The sequence below is a fragment of the Pipra filicauda genome, unplaced genomic scaffold (assembly GCF_003945595.2).
Source record: "Pipra filicauda isolate LSUMZ 115617 unplaced genomic scaffold, ASM394559v2 scaffold453_size531900_pilon, whole genome shotgun sequence".
NCBI lineage: Eukaryota > Metazoa > Chordata > Aves > Passeriformes > Pipridae > Pipra > Pipra filicauda.
In genome coordinates, this window is record NW_024104591.1 from 367521 (window position 1) to 390220 (window position 22700).

The 22700-nt window shown below is 55.8% G+C and overlaps 1 protein-coding gene across 1 annotated transcript; it reads left to right on the forward strand.

The window, feature by feature from the left end:
- Positions 1-765: 765 nt before the first annotated feature.
- On the forward strand, positions 766-22174 carry LMNA (lamin A/C). The gene is made up of 12 exons (XM_027742502.2): positions 766-1557; positions 17075-17231; positions 17420-17545; positions 17653-17823; positions 17925-18050; positions 18164-18384; positions 18476-18680; positions 18805-18912; positions 19077-19196; positions 19280-19375; positions 21144-21398; positions 22084-22174. The coding sequence occupies exons 1-12, from the start codon at positions 1208-1210 to the stop codon at positions 22114-22116; spliced, it is 1968 nt and encodes a 655-aa protein (XP_027598303.2). The 5' UTR covers positions 766-1207; the 3' UTR covers positions 22117-22174.
- Positions 22175-22700: the final 526 nt, after the last annotated feature.

Sequence of the window (22700 nt, forward strand, 5' to 3'; positions counted from 1 at the left end):
CCCCCAGGACCCCCGCCCACCACTCATTTCTAGGGTGTAAAAGGGTTGCTTTTCTGTTCCCTTTGTCATTTCACTCCCATTTCTCTGACACGGGAGAGATTAGCTTCACAGCACAACACAAGGAAACACGGGTGAAGACCGAGAGGGACCCCTCTCTGTGGCAGCACTTGGGGGTGCCAGGAAGTGTGTGGCAGATCTGGAAATCATGAACCACCTGAGTCTTGGCAGCACTTCAAGGAAGGCAGAGCACCCCAGACTCTGCTCCCAGCACCTGAGAGGACCTGGAATCACCCATTCTGGGAACTGGACATACTGGAAGGATGCCTGAGTGCTGGTGGGACTGGGAATGGCTGGAGTCAGGAGAACAGGAAACAGTGCAGAGAATTGGGGTGGGGGGAAACTGGGCTCAACTGGTGCTCAGGATTTGTGGGGTTACAAACTGGCATAGCTGGCACAAGAAACTGGGAGGAAGGCTAAAACTGGCCACAGCTAGTACTGGGGATAGCTGGGAAAGGGGGATAGCTAGTGCTGAGAGAACTGGGCAAAGCCAGTGGGGGGGAGAGGGGGAATCCTCTGGTGCCCCAGGGCTCTGTGATGCCTCAGGATTCAGGGGGACCCCAGGCCAGGGTGTTTTGGGTGACCTGGGACTGTATTTGGGTCCCTGCACCCTAGAGTTTGGGCTACCCCAGGGTCCTGTGCAGCCTGTGGCTCCTGCATTCAGGGTGTTCCGGGACCCCACACATCCTGGGGTCAGCAGCTGCTGAGATGCACCCCCCTGTCGCGTGGGGCAGCGATGTCCCGGGGGCGCTCATTACTGCAGCCCCTCTCAGGGTGCACTTTGCCCTTGCCAAATCCCCCCAAGCTTCAAGCCAGCCTCCGTGAGGGGAATCACCCTATAAAAGGGGGTGTGTGTGTGTGTGTGTGTACCAGGAGTCACCCCGGGATGTGCCCCCACAGCTGCCCTCTCAAGCCCCCTTTTCCCAGGCATGGCTTTCCCAAGGAAGGGCCGGGACTGATGTGAGTTGTCTCCACCCAGGTTCTGGATAACTCCACCCGCCGCTGCCTCGCAGCTCCTCCTCCCGGTTGCAGCCCAGCTGGGATATAAGCAAGTCACTCAGACACCAGGAGCTGCCGCGACAGCTGGGCGGGTGGCGTGGGACATCGCGCCGTGACCTGTGCCGTGTCCTTCGCCTCGACACCGGACCCCATGGCGACGCCTTCGCAGAAGAGGAGCACCCGCAGCGAGGCTTCGGGGACCCCCTTGTCCCCTACCCGCATCACCCGCCTGCAGGAGAAGGAGGACCTGCAGGAGCTCAATGACCGCTTGGCCGTCTACATCGACAAGGTGCGCTCGCTGGAGCTGGAGAACGCCGGCCTGAGGCTCCGCATCACCGAGTCCGAGGAGGTGGTGAGCCGAGAGGTCTCGGGCATCAAGGCTGCCTACGAGTCGGAGCTGGCAGATGCCCGCAAGACCTTGGATTCGGTGGCCAAGGAGAGAGCTCGGCTGCAGCTGGAGCTCAGCAAAGTCCGGGAGGAGCACAAGGAGCTGAAAGCCCGGTGAGTGCCCTGGGAACAGGGGGGGACCGCAGCGGGACTGGCGCTGTCGTCATGCTTGGCAAGGAGCCGGGAGGGAAGAAGGAGCAACCTGGAGGAGGCAGGGAGAGGAAAAATCCATGACCCAGCTGGGGCAGGAGTGTCCACGGTGAGGACGGAGAGAGGAGAGGAGAGAAGCTCTCTCAGCATTCCTGCTCTCCCTCCAAGCGCCATCTTTGGCCGGGATGCCCTTGGGGGGGGTATCGGGGAGCAGAGCTGTGAAGGCTCAGGGCTGGGGTTGAGCAGACATGCCCTGGGCCCCCGGGAGGGTCCGTGCGACGTGGGGCACGAGCACCGGGCTGGCAGCCCCTCTGCCTTCGTCATTCTGGAGTTATTCCTAAACACGCTCCGGCACAGCCCGGGAAGTGGTGCCAGCCAGCTGGCTCTGTCCTGCCCACAGATCTCGCCTGCTCGTCCTATTTTCCTCTGCTGTCTTTGGCATCAGTTAAAGAACCTGCTCGGGTTTTTGTTTGCCTTAACCCTCCTTGTGCCGAGCTGCTCCCACTCTGTGGGGTCCCCAGCTTTGGGGGAAGCAGTGCAGGGGCAGCACCAGCTGTTGCTGAGTGATGTGCTCCCAGTCCACACTGAGTCTCGAATCCCCCCAGCCGCTTCCCATTGGATTCATCTCTTTCCCTCCCTGCCATCAGAAATGCTCCCCTCCTGGGCCCCTCCCTGCTGCCACTGGGTGCCTCTGCCCTCCCCTCCTCAGGGCTGTTACCGGTGACCAGTGCAGGTCCCCTGAGGACACGGGTCCCTGAGGACACGGGGCTCCCTGGCCAGTGTCGCTGCTGGCCAGGCAGGGGCTGGCACTGGGCTTCCCCCAGGCTCTGCCAGCCCATGCAGTGTCAGGATGTGTCCCTGTAGCACTCAGAGCTCCCTGAGTCCTGCTCCGTGGAAGGAGCAAGCGGATCCCTTTCCGTCATCAGCTTTGGCTCGCGGCCGGATTCGGGCTGGGCAGTGACGGGACAACCCCCTCTTCCTCCATTTGATCTTTCGCCTCTTATTCTGGACGCCTCGTTTTGAGTCTGCACCAAATGAGGCTAAAATTAGCTTTCCTCAGAAGATGCCATAAATATTCTACCTACTGGGAGGGAGAGAACGTGCTGCCTGTTACAAACGTCTCCAGAAGCTGTGCAGGGTTTTATTTATATTTAACTTTCTATTTCTCGTGCACCGCTGCAGCTCCGTCCTCGGATAAGCCAGCTTCACTTGTCCCACTTGCCCCTCGCCAGATCCCTGCTCCCAGATCCCAAGGATCCGGGTGCTGGTGGGAGGAGGAGCTGAGCTGTCTAAAGGCTTTTTCTGCCTTATGCAAACCCAGAACTATCTTGACCACGATCTTTCAAGGGTTGCAAAAAATGCCCAGCCCGCAGCCTTGGCTGGCGGGGAGCTGGGAGCTGGCTGTGCTGCAGAGTGGAAAATGGGTGTGGAGTTTTTCCCTGCGATGGGCTGTGCTCCGGGAGCTGGTGTGCGTGTTCCTGAGCGCTGACAAACCCCTGAAAAAAGTTCTGTGATTCGAGGGGGTTCCCAAAGAGCAGCTCGTGGCTGGGAGGTGGGTTTCGGTGGGTTTTGGAGAGCGGTTGGTGCGCGGGGCTCTGGGGGACAGGGGTGTTTCTGTGTTGAGTCGTCTCTGAGTCACAGTCGGTGAGGTGGAAGAGCGGTTCTGCGGGGGAAGCCAGTGCTATTCATTCCTGCATCTGGTGTGTCCCCATTCTTGGGCACGGTATCAGGGCTGCTCTCCAACCCCCAAAACCCTAGTAAAGTCCCCACAGCCTTTACAAAGGGGCTGCAGCTCATCTCGTGTCCGTGGGGACCTGCTTGATGTGGCAGTGCTGCTCAGAGAAGGGCATGATTGCCTGCTGCGCCGTGATGCTGCTTGTCGGGCTCAGTTTGGCTGTGGTGTCCCAAGTCTTTGGGGCATGGGGGAATGGGGCAGCCACAAGACTGACTCTCTGGAGGGGTTGGAACTGTTGGCGGGATCAGGAAGGACCTGCTCAGGTTTTGTTCTGCTCCCTGACATCCAGTTGCATAGGGATGTGCCTGCTCTGCCGGCTCTTCTGCCCACCCCAAGCCCTTGGGTCAGCACCTGGTCTGACCTTGGCACGGTGACACTTTGGCTAATAAGTAACTGGCAGCCCTCTGCATCCCTCACTGTGCCTGTCAGCCCTGGGGAAGCACCGGGTATCTCCCGCAGGGCAGGCACTCGGGGCGGTGTTATCAGCACCCACAACATCACCACTGCTCACCACAGGGGTTGTCTCGCCAGCACAGAGGGAGGGTGGGGGGCTGGGGGTGCCACTGCATGATGTGGCACAGTGCTGGGTGCTGGGTTCTCTGTTTGGAGCGGGGGAAGAGATGCTGGCTGGAGGGGGAGAGGTTGTGCAAACAGGGGACCAGTCTAACCAGTACCGACACACTGCTGCAAGAGCTGCATGGGTGGAGGAGGGTCTGGGTAGAGCTGAGTTGGGAGGTGCAGGCAGCTGCCTGCTCTCTCCCTCCTGCCACTCCTCTGTCCCTGGCCAGCTGCTTTGCCTTTGGGCTGGACCTTTCCACTACCTGTTTGGCTTCTCCCAGTGGTGATCCCAGAGTGCCCACCCAGCTCCTTGCACAGGGACCTTGTGCAGCCTGGTGCTGGCTGTGCCCCAGGACAAGGGACACCTCCAGGCAGCGCTGCCTGGCCCTGTTCCACGTGTGTCCCCAACTCTCAATGGCCTGTGAATATGCTGGAGCTGTGCTTGAAGCAAAGCAGAGGGTGCGGTGAGGGTGGCTGGTGACTCAGGGGTGCTGGCAGCACCCCAGACCGTGGGGAGAGACAGGACCAGTCTGAAATGCCCTTGTCTCTGGTGTCCTCGAGCTTTTGTCCCCTTTCTTGGAGGACACTTGGATTCCAGAGCAGCACTGGGCGGTTGGAGAGATGCTCTGTGCCCAGTTCTGCCCATCACCCCCCTCTCCTTGAGCTGACTCCTGACTCATGGGGTGAACAGGATCCACAGCTCTTGCCTTGCTCCATGAGGGTTCGCCCCATACCAGATGTGTGATGCGTTTGTCAGTGCAAGGGCTGTAGGATGCGGCCCTTGGGCACCTCCGTCACCGGGAGAGGCCCCCTGGGGGGCTCAGTGCCCGCTCCATGGGTGAGGGTTGGCCATGCAGGGACCAGCTCCCTCCTCCAAGGCAGGAACCAGCCCTTGTTAGCACCGCGGCTGATGAGCGATGTCTTCCTGAATTGCAGCCCCTAACACGATTAAGCCGGTGCCTTGGCAGCGCCTCTTCCTCCCGGGGCCCAGACCTCATCCCTGGACCTAATGAGGACAAATCTCCTGTTTCCCAAAGGTTGTTGTGGAAAGAGGAAGCTCACCCAGGGGCAGAGCAAGGGTGGCAGCAGTGGGGTGCCAGGAGGTGAACCCCACAGCCCTTCCCCAGCCCAGGGGGTTTTGCCCTGTGCTGGTTTCAGTGAAGACCCTCCAGGCAGGAGCAGGTGAACAGGACCCAATTAGTTGAAAAAGAGGAGGGGGTGGAAACTAGGACTCAGTGCTGCCATGAGGCCAGGCCCTTCTTTTAGCAGCAATGAGCTTGTGCTGGAACATTTTGCGTGGGGTGAAACCTCCGGCTCCTGGGCTGTTCCCCCCCTCTGCCTCGTGGAATCCCTGCCAGGGAGGGAATGCTTTAGCTGGGAGGAGGCTTTGCCCTTTTGGAGCAAACAAAGAGCAGCTTGTACAGCTGGGGATGCTTTGGGGGAGTCAGTGACACAGGGCTGGGCTGGGCTGGACCCCTGTGCCCCTCTGGGACCCTCTTAAACGCGCCACCGTGAGTCTCCAGCGCCGCAGAAACATTGGTTTTCCCTTGACATCTGCAGGCAACAGCTCAAGATGGCTGGGCTCCTGGGAGGGAGGAATTCTTGCCCGTGCAAACATCCAACCCCTCTTTTTCCCAAGGACAACCTCAACAGAAGAACAGGCTCCAGCACTTTCGGTTTGTGGCCCCACTCCCATTTCTGCGTTTGCCAGCATCTTCCAGCCACGGCTCTTTCCTTTGCTGTTCTGGGGGATGAGGGGAGTGAGAGGAAATCCTGCTGCCCTAAACATTTTTATGTCGGTAGGATCCACTCTTCAAATTAAGGATCTTATCCTTGGAGCTGGGGCTTAAAGAGAAACGATTGCAAAGAGAATCAGGGCTGGGTTTAGTGCGGGAAGGGATCCATCCCCAACATCCTGTCCCAGCCTGCTCTGGTCCCGTGTGCTGCCACAAGTGTTTTTCAGCCTCGCACGTGTCACTTCACTTGTCTGAATGCCATCAACATTCAGACTCTGGAGCCCAGAGAACTGGGAGTTGTTCCTGGCCTGGTGCTTAGGGAGGCAGATGGAGAGGGTGGCGTGGCTGGGGTGGGACACACAGGGTGGCTGCCAGGTCCGTGTTCTGCTGAATTTGTGCCCTCTGGGAGCTGCAATTTCCTCCCCTGCTTCTGGCAACTAGCAGAGGAGGAAGCCACCAGAGCTCTCCCCTGGTCCTGTACAAAATTAGGGCTGACCTAGAGGATTGCCTGAGAAGAGTCAGCCCAGTGGGTTTGGGATGAGCTGGGAATTACCTCCCACTGTCCTGCCACTGGCTGCGTTACCTGTTTCGCCATCCTGCTCTTTGTGAGGCTGTGTGCTGAGCCTGTTCCTCTGTGACAAGCTCAGCACGTTCCCAAACAGCTGAGGCTGGTGCCATGTGAAACCTGTCTCTGTCTGCAGCTGCCATCAGACACCCGCAGCCACTCACTGGGGTGTCGGGACTGGGTGCCCACCTGCCTCTGCTCCCTTCCCCTCGTTGCCCGGGGTTGAATAGCTCCAGTGTGAAGTTGAACAACTGTGGGGGGCTGGCACAGCCCCCTGCCCCACCTGGTGTAGTGGAAGCAGCAGCCCTGAGTACAGAGACCTCTGTATGACAGCCAGGCTCTCAGCCACCCAGGAGAAGCCCAAGTTTATGGAGTCATGGAATGGTTTAGTTTGAAAGGGACCTTAAAGCTCATCTTATTCCACCTCCCTGTCATGGAGAGACACTTTCCACTAGACCAGGTTGCTCCAAGCCCTAACCTGGTCTTGAACACTTTGAGGGACAGGGCAGCCACAGCTTCTCTGGGCAACCTGTGCCAGGGTCTCACCACCCTCACAGGGAAGAATTTCCTCCTAATACCTAATCTAAATTTGCCCTCTCATTTTAAAGCCATTCCTCTTTGCCCTGTCACTCCATAAAATATGTATATATGTCCTAGTTCCCGTGTGTGAAGGATATCACAGCATGTCTGTGAACCCATGGTGTGATCCAGCACTGTGGGTGTTGAGGAGAGCCAAAGGGTGTGGAAGTTGGTTAATGAAGTGCAGTGAACCCAACCCGCAGAGATACCACAAAACCCAGCTGGGGTTGGGACACCTCCGTTCCTGGGCGAGGCTGAGTCAACATTGCATGTTCTCGATCATAAACCAATTTCATCTTTACGAGGAAGGTGAAGATGCCCTTAGTGTCCTCCACAAGCTGCAGACAGCCCTTATGCCCTGTTTCTGCCTTCCCATGGTGAGTAGAGCCAGGAGTTGTGACAGCAGCAGGGACACAGTTCCCCAGCACCCAGGGTGCAAGATGGATGCTGCCCTGCCTGTACTTTACCTTCCCTACTAACAGGGTTGCACAACTACAGGTGTTGGCGCCGTGAACCTACAGAGAGGTGACAGAGCCAGGGTAGGAGTAAACATGGGCTCTCCTGAAGCTGTTGAATTTTTGTGTCAGGGCTATGAGTGGTTCAGAAGCACCTCTGTATGAGCAAGGTTCTGATAGCACAGGTCTCTCCACCCTCCTGAACAGGAGCCACTTCCAACCACTTGCTCTGGCTCCTTCTTTCCACACTGGCATCCTCCTGCCATCCAGTTTAGTGCCCCCATCCTGGTCAGAAAGAGTTGGTGTCTCCCTGCCGCGGTGCTTGACCGGAGCTCAGAACTTCCAGTTTGTTGGGGGGTTTATTTAATAACAGTGTAAGGACACACTTTCTCCCTTAAAACTCCATCTCTGAGTTATGTGAGCCCAAATAAACATCCAAGCTCTTGGTGTGGATGTGTAACACGTGGGCTTCAAAGGCATGGGAGCCCAAAGGAAACTTGGCCCCAGTGCCCATGGGCACTGAGGGTGGCCAGTTGCCCCACTGCAGCTGCCAGTCCCCACTGGGAAGAGCTGCATGTCCCCCTCTCCTTGCAGTGCAGTGGGCTCGCCGTGGCTGTGGAAGGGCTCTGGAGCAGCCCTGGCAGAGCAGGGGGATGAGTCATGCTCAGCCGCATGTCTCCGGGCTGGAGCAGGGTGTGGCACTGTGGGGCCGCGTTTCGGGGGGCTCCCGCTGCTCCGGCAGTCACGCTCACCTTCCTGGCAGGACAGTGGATGGCATGCTCCCCAGCAGCATCTGTGGGGTGTGAGGATGCTCTGCTGCAGGGCGTGTTGAGCGGCAAGAAATTAGAGAGAGTTTTCCAAGCTGAGCCTTCATGCTGTGGGCTTTAGGAGGGAACAGGAGCGTTGTGGAGAGCAGCCTTGCCCCTTGGCATCGTGCTTTACCATCTAGATGGCCCCCAGACCCTCCATTTGCAGGGCAGAGACGCCGCTTTTCACAGCCCAGCCTTAGCTGTGCCATTCCTGTGGAAAAAGCTGGATTGTGTTTGCCCAGTGGTGAGCGTGATGTGGGCACGTGGGGCTGAGCAGGAGGGAGGTGGTGGGGAGACCGGAGCCTCTCACAGTGGCCCTGTTTGCAGGTAGTTCTGTGCAAGCAGCAATTGGGGCTGAACTGTGCTTTCTAGGGATGCCACGTCTGCAGTCCTTACTCTGGGGAAGTGGTTATTTCCTGCCCACGTGCCAGAGCAGGTCTGGGCTCCGTCCCGGCACATGCAGGCTGGAGGGGAGAGTGGGCAGAGCGTATGGCAGAGCACAGCAAAATATTGGCATTCACCTTGGCCGCTGCTCATCCCTGCATCGCATCCCATCCCAGCAGCCACCCTGACAGCGGTTGGAGCTCACAGTGCCGGCGCTGACTCACAGCGGCCGTCGGAGCGCACAAACAAAGCAGCTCCAGCACAGCTCGCACCGGCCTCGCTGCCACCGCCACACGCAAACAGACCTTGTGGCAATGTAAACACCTCGCCTGCCTTTATCTGCACTGCTGGAGCCGGGATAGCAAACCCTTTTGTTCCCAGGAAGATGGGTGGCAGCTGGATCCAACAATCCCCCACTTTGTTTCTTAAGCAAATGTTGCTGGCCGGAAGCTTTGCGTACCCGATCTTATGGAAAACGACGTGAGCTGCTACTGGAGAGAAAAAAGAAGGCCTTGAGCTTGTTCTGTGTTTTGCCTCTCTTGGCTCCTCTCCACCTTGTCCCACCTTGTGCAGGGACTGTGTTCCCACTGTGGGTCAGGATGCAGCAGATACAAAGCGATCTCATCCCTTCCCATCACCCCTTTGCATTCAGGGACCACATGTGTAAGCAGAGGGAAAGAAGTCAATGTCTGTTCCATGGCAGCATGTTTTCCTGCTCCTGGGGCTGGGATTGCATCCCTGCTTCTTCTCCACTGCCCCATGTCCTGGCCATGTTGCCAGCTCCCAGTGAAACAGGAGCTTGCGGCTGTTTCCCCCCAGTGCTCCTGAAGACATGACTAATACGAGTGACTAAGCTCCTTGTTTTTAACTCTGTTTGTAAGTCTCCGGCCATGCCCAATCCCCCAAGGAAACACCGGGAATCTGTGCTTTGTCTTCATCCTTTGAGGTGGAGGTTTACGGGCTTTGCGTTTCTTGTTCATCCGGAGAAGGATGTATTGAAGTGAATGGAAAGTTCTGGGGTTTCCATGGAGGTGCAACAATCGGAGCTGTTTTAGGGGGGGGGGGGGGGAAAAGACAAAAAAAGACCCACAACTATCCCATTGAGATTTAGCCCAGTTATCGCAAAACTGGTTTTTGCGGTGTCGCAGTGAGATAGTCAAGGCTGAGCAAAACTCCTTCGATTTCATCCAGTCCAAAGTGTAATTGTTAATTTGTTGTTACATTAAATATAATACAGTTATATTAATAATATACTTATATCTTATATTAATGATATATACTTGTATTAATGATAAACTCACTTCTCACAATGGTGAGATTTGGAATTTCCTTCTTCCCTTCTCTTCCCAAAAGCTTTAGTCAGGCTTTTGTATCATATACTGCCTACAAATTGTTAGGAAATTCTGGATTGGAAAAACAAACTGACAACACTCTTGGTGGGATTTTTGGGGATGTCTTCTGAAGGAGTTCAAATCACCGATCCTTGTGGGTCCCTTCCAACTCAGGATATTCCACGATTCCAAGCTTTCTTCTTGTGCCTTTCCTACTGAAACTCAGAAGGTGGAATTGAGTGGCTTGGAAGGTGACATTTTAAATAATGTCTCTGAATTCTCTTTCCAGCACAATTCCAGGCTCTTTTTTAGCAAGTTCCTTTTTCCTGATGAAGGGCATTATTGCTTTAATCTATATTTAAGATGGTTTAATTCAATCAAATGTCTTTTAGATAACCCGATTCAAATTCCATGGGAAGCCAGGGAAAGGCAGGCAGGTGTGTTTGGAATGGAGGGGTTTGGTGGGGATTGCCCAGTGTTTGATCATGGTGTTCTAAGCAGTTGAGATGTTCAGGTTTATGAAGAGATAGAATCATATAATTTAGGTTGGAAAAGTCTTCTGAGATCATTGAGTCTGGCTGTTCCCTCAGCGCTGCCAAGGCCACCGCTAACCCATGTCCCCAAGTAGCACATCCACACGTCTGTTAAATCCCCGCAGGAATGGTGACTCCACCTCTGCCCTGCACAGCCTGTTCAAGTCTTTGGTGATTTTTTTTTTTCAGTGGAAAACATAGTTTTTGGAAGGGAGGAACCAGCCCTTCCTCTGGAAACCCCAGGCTCAGCCCATCTCCCCCAGACCTGCACAGACACTGGCCAGGTTTTCCTGGTGTCATGCAGACAATTCCAAGTTACTAAACCAAATTTCAACTGGTGGCACTTTGCATGTCACCCCAGCCCGGAGGCTTGTTCCAGCCAACCCATGGTTTGGTGGTGGAGGGGTTCCATAGGGAAATCCTGCCCTCATTTTGTGGTGCCAGGCTCTGTGCGCTCCCGGCACTGGAGACTCCAGCGGCTGATCCTCCCGTGCACTTTGCATCCTCTTTGCATCTGTCTCCTGGGGCTTGCTGCTCCCTGGAAAAGCTACAGGCAGCTGGGAAAGGGAGTTCCACAGGCAGCAGTGGGGGGTCCCACAGGTGACAGAGAGGTTTCACAGGCAGCCAGGCACTGGCAGACCTGGTGGGACATTGTGATGCCTGCTCCAAGCTGGGACACATGTCCATGGGGTCTAAATCCTGCCCTTTGTCTGTGCAGACACACATATTTATGCCTGACACAAACCTCCTCCCAAAAATGCAATGTGGGCAGTGGAAAGCCAAGTCCTGCACATTCCCCTGGTGACTCCAACATGGCAAAAGGGCAAAACCCCCTTTTCCAGCTCCAAAACCCCCCTGGTAATGCCATCCACTCTCCAAAACCACGGGCCCTCCTGTTACTAGGGGGGACTCAGCCCAAACAGCAGTGTCACTTGGTGACTTGGGATTTCCATTCCAAGCTGCTGGCGGAGGCTGGGATGAGTCACCAGCTGGCATGACAGCCTGGACAGGGAACAAGCAACACTGGGGCTCTCTGGCCAGCACCGAGCTACAACACCATTAATTCTAAACAATTAATATACTATTTATTCTCGGAAATGTGTTTCCAGCTTTTCAGCAGTTGCGGGGCTGTCGGTCCATGCTGCAGCCACCTCCTGCATCCGTTGGTTGTGGTGCTGCTGAAGCCAAAGTGCTTCTCCCATCATGAGGGGAGAGGCTGTGGGGTGATGGTGAGTGGGCACGGGGCGTTTGCTCTGATGCATCCAGGGAAAGGGGAAAAGCTCCTTCAAGCCTTCAGGAGGGGCATGTGTGGCCAATCCCTGGAGGTACTGCTGTGGTCAGGTCCCATCGGGCTGGAGTTTGTGTGCGCCACAGCTCCCAGCGAAGCTCCTGGTGATGGGGCTTGTGGAGGGACAGGAATTACTTGGATTTGTGGAATGCCAGCCTGGGGGGTCCATTTGCATCCGCATTAAATGCTTTTTCCTAGTTTCCAATGAAGCAGCGGTTTTGGTTCATTTTAAGGAGGCAAGGAAAGGCCAGATCCCAATTCCAGGAGGGGGAAGTCCAGCTCTTGGGAGATGCCAATGAGCTGTTTTCATCCCTCTGGGGTCCCATGTGGCTGAACAAGCCCCTCAGCCCCAGGGATGAGCATGCCAGGAATGTGCATCGGGGCCAGCACTGACCCTGGCACCAGGAAGTGTCTTTGGTACTGCTGACTCCTGAGGGTGGGAGCTGTTTCTGTGCATCCATGAGCACGACTGACGCTGGCATCCCCAGCTCCCTTTGGCAGGGGTTTGGTGCCCCACAGGATGCCGGCTCCGTGCAGATGTTGTCCTCGCTATACATCACGCTGGCTATTTCCAGCTCCCCTGCTAGGAGACCAGCCTGTGTTTATCCTGGTGATTTGGCAGAGGCGCTGCGGCACAGATGAGTCAGGAGCTGGGAGAAGCTGCTTCACCACATTCCCATTGCCCCACCACAGAGGTTTTCCAAGTCCTCCCCTCCTCGTGCTGTCCCTGCTGCTTGTTCCTGTGGGGCCCTGGTCCCTGAGATCCTGTAGGGCCCTGATCCCTGGGATGGGGGAACAATCCTTGATGGAGAAACAGTCCCTGGTATAATGGGGCGATCCCTGCAGTAGGACAGTGATCCCTGGGATACGTGCAGTGATCCTGGGACCTATCCGTGGCACTGAAGGCAGTGCCATGCGGAGCAGCCAGCTCAAGGTGGGGCAGAGCAGGTTTTCTGGGTCCTCCCAGCAATGACAGACCTCCGAGGACACACGCTGCCTCTTCTACCTTGGGCTCCCAAGCCGTAAACGTGCCAAGAGCCTTTCCTGGGATAGCGTTCTCGGTCCTACAGTAGCATGGCCAGGAGCAGGTGGATGTGGGCCCTGGCAGCCAGGTGGGACCGAAACCTGCAATCCCAGGGGATTTGCAGATGTGCGTAAAGATTTATGGATGGGGCATGAGCCGGCGAGTTCCCTGAGTTGGCACATTCTCCAGGGTGGGGCAGCTGCAATTTGGAGCAGGGAAGGAGGGGAATGCCTACACCTCCATTGGCTCCAGCCCATCCGTTTGTCCCCTTCCAGCATGTGAAGCCCGCTGCTGCCCAAGCTTCAGCAACACTCACAGGGATTAATAGTGGAGGGCGGAAACCAAAGGGTGTTTCCTAAAAATGCATGGAGTGGGCTCTGGCGTCTCAGAGAGGGTTGGCATCTTTCCAGCAGCCTGGTGGGCTTGTGCCTGAAGCTGCTTCAATGAACTCTGATGATTCTGTCCTGTCTTGACTTTTCCAGGGGGAGAGCCCAGACCTGCCAGGTTTCTGGGCTGGGATTTTGGGGCAGAGTGGGGGCAAGCAGTAGCAGATCGTGCTCTATGGGGCTGTCCCTGAGCCCTCTCTGAATCTGCTGCATTGGCTTCGCAGTCAACGTGTCTGTCAGTGCTGAGCGCAGCCAGAGCAGATCCAACTTTCCATTAACATTTGGATTTTCTGGCAGCTCAGCTGCAATTTTCATTCTTTTTTTTTTCTCCTTCCTGCTTTTAAAAGCTAAAAATAAAACATCTTGAGGCCCCTTTTCCCTCCATCTTTTCTCTTGAGACATTTGTTTCTTGAGGATTTGATGCTTCTGTTGTGTTTTCTCCTCTTGGATTGTTTTTACCCATGGCTGTCCCAGCACAGGGGATCAAATCCTGTGGGACACTGAGCCCATGTCTCTTGCCTGCAGGCACCCAGCCCTCTGGGGTGAGTTTCTGCTTCCCTTTTCCCTGGGGGATCTGGGATCACAAGATCCTAAGGCTCTAGCAGGCAGGATGGGGAGGCCAGTGGAACCCTCAGGGAGGAGGAGGAAGGTCTGGCTTTGTCCCCTACTCCATGGAAGTGGAAGCGACACAGCTGCCATGGAAGTTTTTATTTTTAGCCGAGCGCCAGCTGGAGCCTGGGAGGTTGCTGGGGGATAAAAGCAGGACCTGAGGGGAGGAGAAGGGAAAACTCAAAGCCCTGGCTGGGCTGGAGTGGGGAGCAACAGGGCTGGCATGGAGCAGTGGGCACTGGGGTCCCTGGCACCAGAGAGGACTCACCTGTGGACTGACAGCTCATCTGGAAGCTGCTGCCACATTCAGGGCCATGGTGTGTTTGGAAAGAATAGGGGGGAAGATGCTCAGGTCCTAGGGAGCCGAGTCACAAAGACCACTGGACCTGCCGGAGCAGAGGACAGGACAGGACTCCTCACCCCTCTCCCTCCTGCAGAACTGCCCCCAAGCTCAGCCCCACGGCTGGTGAGCTCTGAGCTCCCAGCTCTGCTCCTCATGGTGGAACCCAGAGCTGAGCATGGGAGGCTTCTAAGGCAAAGTGATTTGTCCTTGAGTCATCTGGGATTTACCATGGGGCTTTCCAGACATCAATGCCCAGAGCCCTGGATCCCTCTGTTCCCTGGTGAAGGACAATCTGATGGAGACACAAGTGTAATTATCAACGTTTTCCCCTCTGTTTGTCACTTAATGAAACTGCTGTCCCTGAAAGAGTTGGAGGATTCAGGACGTTCCAGAGCCCCATCCTGAAGAACCGGTGCCCCCTGGCTGTACCAAACCTCCACAGACAACACGGCAAGCAAAGAGCTGCAGCAGCAAAACGCCCAGGACGAGCCCTTCCTGGAGTCACAGGGCAGTTCACTCCATCAGGGACGGCAGGACTGGACCCCGCCGGCAGTGCCGGGGTGGCCACCCTGGCTGTGGGGACGAGTCACGGCCACATGGGAACACTCGCCCTCAAACACTGGTTGCAGTGAGCCTTGGAGCCTCGGAGCTGCTCCCAGTTGGCATTCTTGTCCTATGAGTCAGTGGTATGAAAGGAGTGGGTTGTGCAGGAAGGACCCGGCACAGAGCTCCAGCAGCAGCTCCAGCAAGTGGGACTGTAGTTCTCTGGAAAACGGGGGCCAGCACCATTTCTTGGTCAGTTATTCCACTGCAAGCTAAATTCCAAATTCTCAAGATTGCTTAAATGCTATTTAGGCACAAACCAGGCTATTTTATGGAATTCATGGACTATGAAGTCATACTCTGTGCACATCATTAAATATGATATGAAAATCTGACCACAAAAACATCATATAATTTATCACAGATCCAGCATGTTACACTGAGCCCTTTGCACCACAACAGAAAGTGTTCTGGGCTGGGAAAGGAACTTTCAGAAATGAAAACAAAGGCAGAAGATGGATCTTCACACACTTCCAAGAAAGTCTTCAAGCTGCTTCTGGATTCCCAGAGGCTCTTGGGCTCTGCTTTTCCTGACAGCGACACTTAAAGTGGTTCTGAATTTTGTTACTGTACATGTAGGAATAGTGATTTTTTTAAACTGTCCTTCCTCAAGCTGAATTCCTGCTCTTTTAATATAGAATTCATCCTGAGATACAAAGTGGAGTTTATACTTAAAAACAGTAGCCTGGGATTTTGAAACCTTTGGTTTAGTCTGCAAAATAACAGAATGACTTTTCCGTGCTGGCTCAGGTCAGGAAATAGAAAGAAATGCAGGAAAATCTGCTATTGGCCAAGCCAGGATGTTCCCACATCCCTGCGAGTCAGGGAACGCCTTCTCTGCTGGTACTGGGGTCCCGTTCCTGGTGGTCTTGGGGTCCCATTCATGGTGTTCTGGACCCTGGGATGGGCTGAGTGCCAGTGGTGCCGCCACCCACTCCCTGGTATTTGTGACCCATGATCTCATGGCGTGGGTGTGCACTCCCCACCCCAGGAATGTGCCCTGGGGCTGGCGAGCAGCCAGTGCTTGGCCAGTGCTCACCCACAGCCTAGGGGTTCCACAACTGGTCCCGGGGCACATCCCACCTCCACCTGTCCCACTTCCCATTTTGAGGGAGGTGGGATGACAATCCCACTCTGGAGTTGGTGGCTGCTGGGGGCCGTTTGGGTCTTTTCTTTTTATAGGACCTACCAAAATAGCACCAGGCTGCATTTTGGTGGTACAGTCAGATCAGATTCCCTGGTCACACATCGGGACTGTAAGGAATGGCCTTGACCTGCTGTCAGAGGGCTGGAAAAGTGAGGAGGGCAGTGGGAGCCAGGATGGCATAGGAGTCTGGACGGTGATGTTGGAGGTCGGGAGACCTGTCCACAGCCCTGTGCTGGGTGGCTGAGGTGCCACAGCTCTGCACCCACCAAGCGACAGCTGAGCTCGTGGTGAGGTCTGGCCACCCCAGTGCAGCCCCCGGCCCCTGCTTATCAGCCGGTGCCCCCCATCTGCTCCAGGAGAGGCACCAGGCTCCTGGCACTGGCAGGGTGCCACAAGCTCCTCTGCCCACTTGCCTCGGTAGGGCAGTGCTGGCTACAGGGCATCTCCAGCTCCTCCCCAGCTGCTGCTGTGCCATCCGGCCCTGTGTCACATGATGCCACACTGTGCCACACCATGCTGTGCCACACATGACAATATCACATGCTCTACCACACCGCACCATGCTGCACCGTGTCCCACCGTGTCCCACTGTGTCACACCACAACGTGCTCCGGTGTCCCCACCACGCTGCATCATGTCCCACCGTGTCACATTGTGCCACTCTGGCCCCAGCCTGGTCAGCACTGGTCTCTCATGGTGCAGCCGTGCTATGGGTGTGCGTATCACATAGGGGCTGCATCCTGAGACACCTCTTGTTCCCCCAGTCCTCCCCAGCCCTTCCTGCTTTCCAGTATCCACACTGGGGCTGGATGGCTGGGGCCTGCCGGTCTCCTTGGCGAGTGGGTGTTAGGGGTGATCCTGCAACTCTTTTGGGGGTGATCAGAGGGCTGTGGACATGATTCTCTGTGTGCTTGAGTTACAGTTCAGGGGGGAGTTTCTGATGGCAGCCATGAGGAGAAGGACTTGGAGGTGTTGGTGGATGAGAAGCTTGACATGACCTTAGAGCACCTTCCAGTACCTAAAGGGCCTTTAAAAACTGGAGAAGGACTTTGGACAAGGGGCTGGAGTGACAGGACAAGGGGGAACGGCTTCCCACTGCTAGAGGGCAGGGTTAGATGGGATCTTGAGAAGAAATTCCTGGCTGTGAGGATGATGAGGCCCTGGCACAGGGCCCCTGCCCAGAGAAGCTGTGACTGCCCCATCCCTGGAAGTGTCCAAGGCTGGGTTGGACAGGGCTTGGAGCAACCTGGGCTAGTGGAAGGTGTCCCTGCCTATGACGGGGGGGTGGGACTGGATGAGTTCTAAGGTCCCTTTGAGCCCAAACCGTTCTATCATTTCCTGATGACTATGATTCTCCCTGCCATGCAGATAACCTGTGCCATCCTTTGCCCCTCAGGAATGCCAAGAAGGAAGGGGACCTGCTCACTGCCCAGGCGCGCCTCAAGGATGTGGAGGCTTTGCTTAATTCCAAGGAAGCCGCGCTCTCCACAGCCCTGGGTGAGAAGAGGAATCTGGAGACTGAAGTGCGTGATCTGAGGGGACAGGTGGCCAAGGTGAGCAGTGGCAGCCCTGTCTCCAGCTTCCCCAGAGACCCCTCTGTCCCCCCCTACCTGGGGGCTGCCAGGTCCCCGCTGTGCCAGGGGGCTGTGGGGCAGATGCAGTTGGATGATGGGTCCCCAGCCATACCGGATGCTGGGGTGTCCAGAGCCCACTGTGATGTTCCTTCTCAATTCCCTGCCAGCTGGAAAGTGCCTTGAACGAAGCCAAGAAGCAGCTGCAGGACGAGATGCTGCGCCGCGTGGATGCCGAGAACCGGCTGCAGACGCTGAAGGAAGAGCTGGAATTCCAGAAAAATATCTACAGCGAGGTGAGCTGCAACGTGCTGCCACGGTGCTGGGGTCACTTGGGAGAACCCCTGCTCTGCGCAGTTGTGTCCCCTTCCTGAGGTGACACTGTCCCCTGACCTGTCCCCAGGAGCTGCGGGAGACCAAGCGCCGCCACGAGACCCGGCTGGTGGAGATCGACAATGGGCGGCAGCGGGAGTTTGAGAGCAAGCTGTCCGAGGCCCTACAGGAGCTGCGGAGCCAGCACGAAGCCCAGATCAGGCTTTACAAGGAGGAACTGGAGAAGACCTATGGGGCGAAGGTGAGAAGCCCCCCCACAATACCCTCCTCTCCCCCCGGCCGCACAGAGCACTGGTGGGCAGCGGGTGCTGGGGATGCTGATCTCCCTATCCTGTCTCCCAGCTGGAGAACGCCAAGCAGTCGGCTGAGAGGAACAGCAACATGGTGGGTGCTGCTCACGAGGAGCTGCAGCAGACCCGCATCCGCATCGACAACCTCTCCTCAGAAGTGAGCCAGCTGCAGAAGCAGGTGAGTGGGGGTTCATTGGGACATCTGCCCTGGAGATGGTCCTCTCCTGGGGATGATCCCCTTCTAGGCATGGTCCTGAATGGAGTGGCCACTCTCACCTTCCCTCCCCACAGTTGGCCGCCAAGGAAGCGAAGCTACATGATTTGGAGGATATTCTGGCCAGGGAACGTGAGACCAACCGGCGCCTGCTCTCCGAGAAGGAGCGGGAGATGGCCGAGATGCGGGCACGCATGCAGCAGCAGCTGGATGAGTACCAGGAGCTGCTGGACATCAAGCTGGCTCTAGATATGGAGATCAATGCCTACCGCAAGCTGCTGGAGGGCGAGGAGGAGCGGTGAGCACGAGGCGCTGCACCCACCTCTGAGCTATGCGGGTCCCAGCCCTCATGTCCTCACTGGCTCCATCTCCCCTTCTCCCTCTACCAGGCTGAGGCTGTCCCCCAGCCCTTCCTCCCACAAAGGTGCATCCCGAAGCCACTTGTCCACCCCGGGCTCCTCCAAGAAGCGGAAGTTGGAGGATGGTGAGAGCCGGACCAGCTTCTCCCACCATGCCCGGACCAGCGGCCGTGTCGGAGTGGAGGAGGTGGACTTGGAGGGCAAGTTTGTCCGTCTCAGGAACAAGTCCAACGAGGTGAGTTTCCTTGAGGGGGATCCCTGGGGTGAAGTTCAGCCCTGCTCCATGGGCAGGAGGTGAATGGGACAAGCTGGGGAGGAACTGGGGTTCTGAGGGTCGCTGCTCTCTCTCTCTCTTGAAGGACCAGGCAATGGGGAACTGGCAGATCAAGCGGCAGAATGGGGACGATCCCCCCATCACCTACCGCTTCCCCCCGAAGTTCACCCTGAAGGCTGGCCAGGTGGTCACGGTGAGTCACTGCCCAGTGGAGGATCCAGCCGAGATCGCAAGTCCTGCTGGGCCGCTGGTGATGCAGAGCAGTTGGGGTGTGCTTTTTGCAGTGACAGACCCATGTTCCTGGGCTCTGGGCTCTGCAGATCTGAGAGGTCACTTTCCTATTGCTTTTCTCCCCAGATCTGGGCCTCAGGAGCTGGAGCGACCCACAGTCCCCCCAGCAACGTGGTGTGGAAAGCCCAGAGCAGCTGGGGCTCCGGGGACAGCCTGCGCACTGCCCTCATCAACTCCAACGGGGAGGTGAGAGCCAATGACACGTCTGGGCTGGGGCATGGGGAGTCAGCAGGCACTGAACCCCCCAACTCCCTTCCTGTCCCCCACAGGAGGTAGCCATGCGGAAACTGGTCCGCACTGTGATCATCAACGATGATGAGGATGAGGACGATGATGAAATGAGCATCCACCACCGCCATCACCACGTAAGTAGGGCACTGGGAATGCCAGTAATCCCAGGGGGTTAATGGGGGATGCGGTTCTGGTCCCAGTCAAGGTGGGAGGCAGCTCAGCATCATGCAGGGTCAGGCGTATGGGAGAAGGTAGCAGGGAGTCTGCTGTGGAAACAACAACTTGAGAGAAGGCAACAGACCTCTGGCACCTGGAGGAGATCTCTGCTCACCAAAAAAGGTCTTAAAACCCTGCTGAAAGGTGCCTCCAACCCTAAGCAACCTTGACATGCCATGAAAGGTGTTAGAGGAGCCGGAGGGAGGCTGAGCTGGTACCCCGTGTCACCGGGAGGATGGGATGGACAAAAGTTGATGGATGACACTTCTCGGCAGCAGCTGCTCCGTCCTCTCTGCTTCGCGAGGGTGCTGGAACAAATCCAGGGGTGGCTTTGTCCTTCTTCTCAACCCATTATTACCCTCATGGAGCTGAAATATGCACCAGGAGGATCAGCGAGCAGAGCAGGCAGCAGGCAGAGGAACAGGCAGCAGGCAGAGAGTAGGCAGTATGCCAGGAACAGAGCTGCAGCCAATTGTCCCAAAGAAACATCCCTGGCTGCAGCCCAGGAGCCCCCACCAGCCCATCGCACAGAATGTGTGTGTCCTGCACATGAGATGCCCACAGGAATCATGCATGGAGAGGTGGCAAGAGATCTGCTGGATGCTGCCCCAGGGTCTCTGCAGGAGCAGAATGCGGAATCCATCATCCTCTTTCCTTTGAGTTCTCTGGATATGAAGAGTGCTGCTGTATCAGCGGGTTGAGCTACTGCATTGTCCTACTCTGCTCTGCCCTTGTGAGACCCACCTGCAGTGCAGAGTCCAGTTCTCGGGCCCCCAACAGAAGAAGGACATGAAGCTGCTGGAGCAAATCCAGAAGTAACCGTGAAGATGCTCTAAGGGCTGGAGCCCCTCTGCTCTGGAGACAGGCTGGGAGAGCTGGAGGTGTTCAGCCTGGAGAAGAGAAGGCTCCTGAGAGACCTTAGAACCCCTTCCAGTGCCTAAAGGGGCTCCAAGAAAGATGGAGAGGGACCTTGGACAAGGCAAAATGGCTTCCCACTGACAGAGGGCAGGGTTAGATGGGATATTGGGAAGAAATTCTTCTCTATGAGGGCTGTGAGACACTGGCTCATGTTGCCCAGAGAAGCTGTGGCTGCCCCATCCCTGCAAGTGTTCAAGGCCAGGTTGGACAAAGCTTGGAGCAACCTGGTCTAGTGGAAGGTGTCCCTGTCCATGGCAGGGGGTGGAAAGAGATGAGCTTCAAGGTCCATTCCAACCGAAGCCATTCCATGATTCTGTGATTCTCTTCTACATTGATTATCCCTGGACAGAGGAGCCAAGCTCCTGCAGGCAGTGCTGCCCATTCATCTGAAGGCTGAATCTTTTCCAAGAGCAAGTTTCCCTGTGGACAGCCGCCAGCTCGCGAGGCGGTGAAGAAGAGGATGTTTTCAGAGGAGCACAGTTCAGGTGTGCTGAGAGCCTGGGGTGTGAGGACAGGGCAGCGGGGCAGGTCACCCACTGGCATCACACCAGCCCCGGTCACTTGGGATTAGAAATACAAAAATAACAATTCTGTTTTATTGTTTTTAAACCACACGATGGAGAGGATGGGCGAGTGCGGACCCTCTTTGAGGACTAACCTGAAGAGGTCCCCCCGGGGTCACACCATCATCCTCAGAGCAGGGGTTCAGTGCAGAGGATACTCGGGCAGGGGCTCAAGGTCATTTTGTTTGTCCCCCCTCATGTCTAGGGGAGCTGCAGCGGCTCTGGGGACCCCGGTGAATACAACCTGCGCTCCCGCACGATCGTGTGCGGCACGTGTGGTCAGCCCGCTGACAAGTCAGGCACCCAGAACGCCGGCATCAACACCATGTCCTCGGGCTCCTCCACCTCCAGCGTGACCGTCACCCGCAGCTACCGCAGCATGGGCGACTCTGGCATTGGCCTCGGGGACAGCCTGGTGACCAGGAACTACCTCCTGGGGAACTCCAGTCCCCGCAGGCAGGTCAGTGCCATTCCCAGACCCCGGGTCCGGGCTGTCCCAGTGCTGTCCGTTCTCAACAGGGCAGCGCTGTAGGGGTCTCATCTCCTCCCTCCTGTCCTTCACCCTGTTTTTGCTCTTCCTCTTTGGCCTTGCACAAGCCTCTTTGTAAGGGACCGGAGATTCTGAGAGGGATTGGAAAGGGATGTGGCCATAGTGGCTCCCCCCCCCATCCCATCCCATCCCATCCCATCCCATCCCATCCCATCCCATTCCATCCCATCCCATCCCATCCCATCCCATCCCACACTCTGCCCCCTTGGCACCCCAGAGCAATCCTTAACACACTCATTCCACCACTGCTAAGTGTTGTTCATGCTGGTAACGTGAACACTTCAGCACTTGAACATATATTTTATATCTATATAATATTAGATTAATTTATACTATGTTCTATATTAATACTCTCAGTCAATATTATAACCCTCAAGTATCACCTACCTCTAGTTCTCAAATTTCTGAGCTATGAACACCCCAGCCTGGGGGGGTTTATTTATTGCACCCCAAGGGCCAGGGAAGAGGCGAGCCCTGGGCACGCACAGTCCAGACACTGCGGGCGTGCGGAGGATCCCACTTGACACTTCACAGCCAGAGCTAACAGTGACACTGGATTCTTCTTAACCCTCTTCTTTTTCCTTCTCCCTCCCAGGCTCAGGCTGTGCAGAACTGCAGCATCATGTAACCCTGTGGCGCATTCCTGTGGTTCCTGCCCGTCTCCAGCTAGGTGTTTTTTTTTTTCCCCAAAGCAAAAGAAAGATTTTTTTTTTCCCTTAAAAAAAAAAGATATCGAAACCCAAGTTTGGGGATTTTTGTTTTCTATAGCAGGAATTTTATATATATATATATATATAAAAAGTACTAAAAGATGCTTTGATTTTTTTTTGTAAAGAAAAAATCTATTTCTATATAAAAAAAATCCAAACCAAAAAAAAGCTCCTCAGCTTCACAATTTTTTTAAAACTTCAGCCAAAGACAGCAAGGAATCGTGTTTACGGAGCAGCCATGCAGGAGGAGATCACAGCTGAAATGCTCTTTAGATTGTACCTTTTTTGCCAAAGCTTTTTACATAGGACTGGGAGAAGTGCAGCCATCCCCACCGGGGCTGCTGTCTTGTCTCGAGTGGAGCACAGTGCCTTTACAACCCTTTTTCTTGGGATCTGAAGCCAAAATTCCCTTTTTTTTTTTTTTTTTTTTTTTTTTTTTTTTTTTGAGTTGTGATTCCCGGTGGTGCTGGCGTGGGGGCTCCTGGCAGCTTGCAGGCAATGC

What these genes read in the sequence shown, in the direction of transcription:
- LMNA (XM_027742502.2), top strand. Translation starts at nt 1,208, where the DNA reads ATGGCGACGCCTTCGCAGAAGAGGAGCACCCGCAGCGAGGCTTCGGGG. An exon ending in AGAAAAATATCTACAGCGAG is followed by an intron (nt 17,546 to 17,652) that starts GTGAGCTGCAAC and finishes ACCTGTCCCCAG; the next exon opens with GAGCTGCGGGAGACCAAGCG. An exon ending in ACTCCAGTCCCCGCAGGCAG is followed by an intron (nt 21,399 to 22,083) that starts GTCAGTGCCATT and finishes TCTCCCTCCCAG; the next exon opens with GCTCAGGCTGTGCAGAACTG.